At 40.2% G+C, this 3,732-nt stretch overlaps 1 protein-coding gene across 1 annotated transcript; it reads left to right on the top strand.

Moving 5' to 3' along the window:
• Positions 1 to 851: 851 nt before the first annotated feature.
• LOC108748552 lies at positions 852 to 2,588 on the top strand. The gene is made up of 2 exons (XM_018486774.1): positions 852 to 2,137; positions 2,509 to 2,588. Exon 1 carries the CDS (start codon positions 852 to 854, stop codon positions 2,133 to 2,135), a length of 1,284 nt encoding a protein of 427 aa, XP_018342276.1. The 3' UTR covers positions 2,136 to 2,137; positions 2,509 to 2,588.
• Positions 2,589 to 3,732: the final 1,144 nt, after the last annotated feature.

Raw genomic sequence — 3,732 nt, 5'->3', positions numbered from 1 at the left:
TTTTTAATTTTTTTATTTGCTTAAATGATGTATAAACTATTTAAAAATAACATTCGAAAAGAATTTTGGTGGAAAGCTGTTATAAATAATTTTTTCAGATTTTTTTCGGAAGCGCCTCTGAGCGCTCCGAAACGTTTGAAAAGGCCGCTCGACCGCGCACAGGATTATAAGGGTATTACAGCTCTGTCGGTAGTTTTAGCAGGTATAAGTGAATTATAGTTCTTCAAAATATATATAGATGTAATATAGGTAATAAATCTCGGAGATGTCGTAGGACGCCAGAAAAACCGTTAGAACTGGAGTAAACACGTCGCAACGAGCATCGCTTGCTAGTCCGACGTACGCGCTCATTTTATTTAGTTTGTGCGTTGTTTTTCAGTGCTTTATTTAACAAAATGAGTGAAAAAGTATATAACACAAAGAAAGGAAATAGAACAACACCATCTCGGGCCAGTCGGAGCAGAATTTCTAACAGAAAACCGCCCAACCGCCACAGCTTCGAGAGCGACACCGAGGGAGTTTCCAGACTTGCAAAAAAATTAAAAACAACCCATGAATATGAATTCGAAATTGACGCAACGTTCGGATACAGGATATTGAACTTTGTTACTGTTTTTGGGATGCTGTCACAAATTTTAAAGTGTTAGTGCGGAGGCAGTGTTACTTTTTCGGAATCATGCGTGCGTGGTCTTGGATTCAAGCTCGTTGTGTTGTGTCAAAAGTGCGGAAGTACTTCAATTGACAGCAGTCCATTAATTAATGGTCATGCTTACGATATTAATAGACGTGTTACTTTTGCTATGAGAATAATTGGTATTGGAAGGCAAGGAATAACTAAATTTTGTGCGTTTATGTGTTTCCCGAAACCAGTGTTTCAAAAATCGTACGATGCAATTGTAAAGAGCATTGTAACTGCTACGGACGCTGTCAAATCTAAATGTCTACAAAAAGCTGCTGAGGAGGAAAAACAGATTTGTACAGAAAAAGTACAGCTTGAGGGTTTGACAGTGTCAGGGGACGGCTCCTGGAGAAAACGTGGCTTCAGTTCACTGTACGGATTCGCAAGTTTAATCGGATGGTACTCCGGAAAAGTAATTGATATTTGCGTGAAGTCAAAATATTGCAAGGAGTGTGAGCACTGGGGAAAAAATAAAGACACTACCGAGTATGAAGAATGGCACGCTTTACACGAAGAGCACTGTAAGGCAAATCACAATGGGAGTGCAGGGAAAATGGAGCCCGACGCTATGGTGGAAATGTTCTCTCGTTCCGAGTCTTTGTACAATGTTCGGTATGCGTACTACATCGGAGATGGCGACAGCAAAACGCATAAGAGTATTCAAGATGCTAAGCCGTATGGCGATTTTCCCGTCATAAAAAAGGAATGTATAGATCATGTACAAAAAAGGCTTGGAACAAGACTACGCAATTTGAAAAAAGAAGTGAAAAATCTTGGGGGCCGAGGGAAATTAACTGGAAAATTGATAGACGAATTGAGTGTGTACTACGGACTGGCTATACGTCGAAATACTGATTCAGTAGAGAATATGCGCAAGGAAATATACGCTACATTATATCACAAAATTTCAACAGACGAAAAACCTCAGCACGATAGATGCCCCGCAGGAGCCGATTCTTGGTGCTCTTGGCAAAGAGCGAAAGCCTCGCAAACTCTCGAGATGTATACTCACAAACCAGCTGTGCCCCTCTTGGTTTTCAATGCTGTACAAAAAATCTACGAAGATTTAACAAGAGAAGAACTCCTTTCCCGTTGCCTAGGAGGATTTACGCAAAATGCAAACGAAAGTTTGAACTCTGTCGTTTGGTCGATTGCACCGAAAGCGATATCTAGCGGCAAAGCAGTAGTTGATATTGCAACCAACGTAGCCGTCATAACATATAATGGCGGCTTTTCATCACTGTTAGATGTAGTATCAACCCTCGAATTGAAGATTAGTCCCGAGTTGCATAATTACGCAATGGAAATCGACCAACATCGTGTTCGAGCCGCCAACCGCTCATCGTCGATTAACCGAAAAAGCACTCGGAAGGATCTTACGGCACTCAGGAAGGAGACTGACGAGCTAAATTCGAATGTAGAAGGACAGCTATATGGAGCTGGGATAGCAAAGTAAAGGTGAAAAAATCAGCAAGCCCATATTTTGAAAATTTCATATCACAAATACGATTTCAAACTTTAAACGCGTTTTTCTCGAAACTATGTTTTACGAATCGGTGTACACCGTATCTCGCTCAATTTTTGTCCGATTGACTTGAAATTTTAACTGCAACTTCTTAAATAGATTTTCCGTGGAAGTACACACGATTTTTATGATTGATAAATTATTACGTTTGCAGTTAACAATTTAAGGTCGATTTTTTTGCTAAAAAATGAAAAAAAAATTTAAACTCATACAAATTTGTGAATTTTTAAACAAAATTAAAAATCCTCGGTACTTCTATGGAAAAACTATTGTAAATTAAGAAAAAAATTTTTTTTTGTTCCAGATGGCACACCAGGACTGCAACGATGCACACCGTTTTTCTCCTACAAAAAAATTTTTTTTTGTTTTTTATACTGCCACGACGCCATTTTGTTATACATATATAAATAAAAAATATTTTTGAGAACTTTAATATATGTGTAATAAAGCCCTAAATTTTTGTTTTGATCCACCACCTAGAATTCAAGAAAAAAATTCACGAAAAAGCTTATTTTTTTCGACGCGCTTGGGTAGTGTAACCCCTTACCGACATCGTCACTTCTTTACCTTCGACTCGCAATTTAGTATTGTCTGCTACCACAATGTCCATTCTATCGAATTAACAACTTCGCGCTCCCCTTTAACAACAAGAATAGGATCATTTTTGACTGCATTAAAGGGATTGAGAGTGGCACATTAAGAATGCCCTTGGATAGGAGAATGGATGTGATCAACCAATCCGTTCCCATCCTGAAAAACATCGTCTCTTCTTCCGTCTTCACTTCTAACATTCACAAGTGTTTGGCGGTATTAGAATCGGACACTCGTTTGTTTTTGTCGGCGCATCCCAACGTTGTGTTTACGCTTGCGGATAAGGGCAACGTCACTGTGGCTATGGATAGGGACGCTTACAGAGACAAGATGACCGAGTTATTGGGAGACTCGGACACGTACGAGTATGTCCCGATTAAAAGAGATCCGACCAAAAAATTTACGTTAGCCTTGAGGACTATGCTCACTGGGTAGAAGACCAGAGATCACATCAAAGATTCCGAATACAAAGCGTTGTACTGCAGTGACGGTTCTCTCCCGAGGGCTTATGGGCTGCCAAAGATTCATAAGCCTGGTTGCCCTCTTAGAATTATCGTGTCATCGGTGGGCAGTCCGCTTTATTCTTTGGCCACGTTTTTGTACAAGAAATTATTCAAAACCATCCCGAGAGCTGACAGTTATGTAAAAAACAGTTTTGAACTTGTCGAGAGGTTGAAGGATGTGCACTTTACGGGGGCACATGAACTAACGTCTTTAGATGTTACCTCTCTGTTCACGAACGTGCCAACGGATGTAGCGATTGACTGTGTGAACGAACATTGGCAGACTATTTCCAACGATTGCTCCCTACCCAAGAAGGAATTCTTGGGAGCGATACAGTTTGTCCTGGATTCTTCGTTTTTTGTCTTTGACAATGTTATTTACAGGCAGAGCTTTGGCACCCCCATGGGCTCTCCAATATCACCGGTGATAGCGA

This window comes from Trachymyrmex septentrionalis, unplaced genomic scaffold, assembly GCF_001594115.1.
Source record: "Trachymyrmex septentrionalis isolate Tsep2-gDNA-1 unplaced genomic scaffold, Tsep1.0 scaffold231, whole genome shotgun sequence".
Classification (NCBI taxonomy): Eukaryota; Metazoa; Arthropoda; class Insecta; order Hymenoptera; family Formicidae; genus Trachymyrmex; species Trachymyrmex septentrionalis.
Note: the sequence above shows the minus strand (reverse complement) of the source record. Positions and strands in the feature narration are given on the sequence as shown.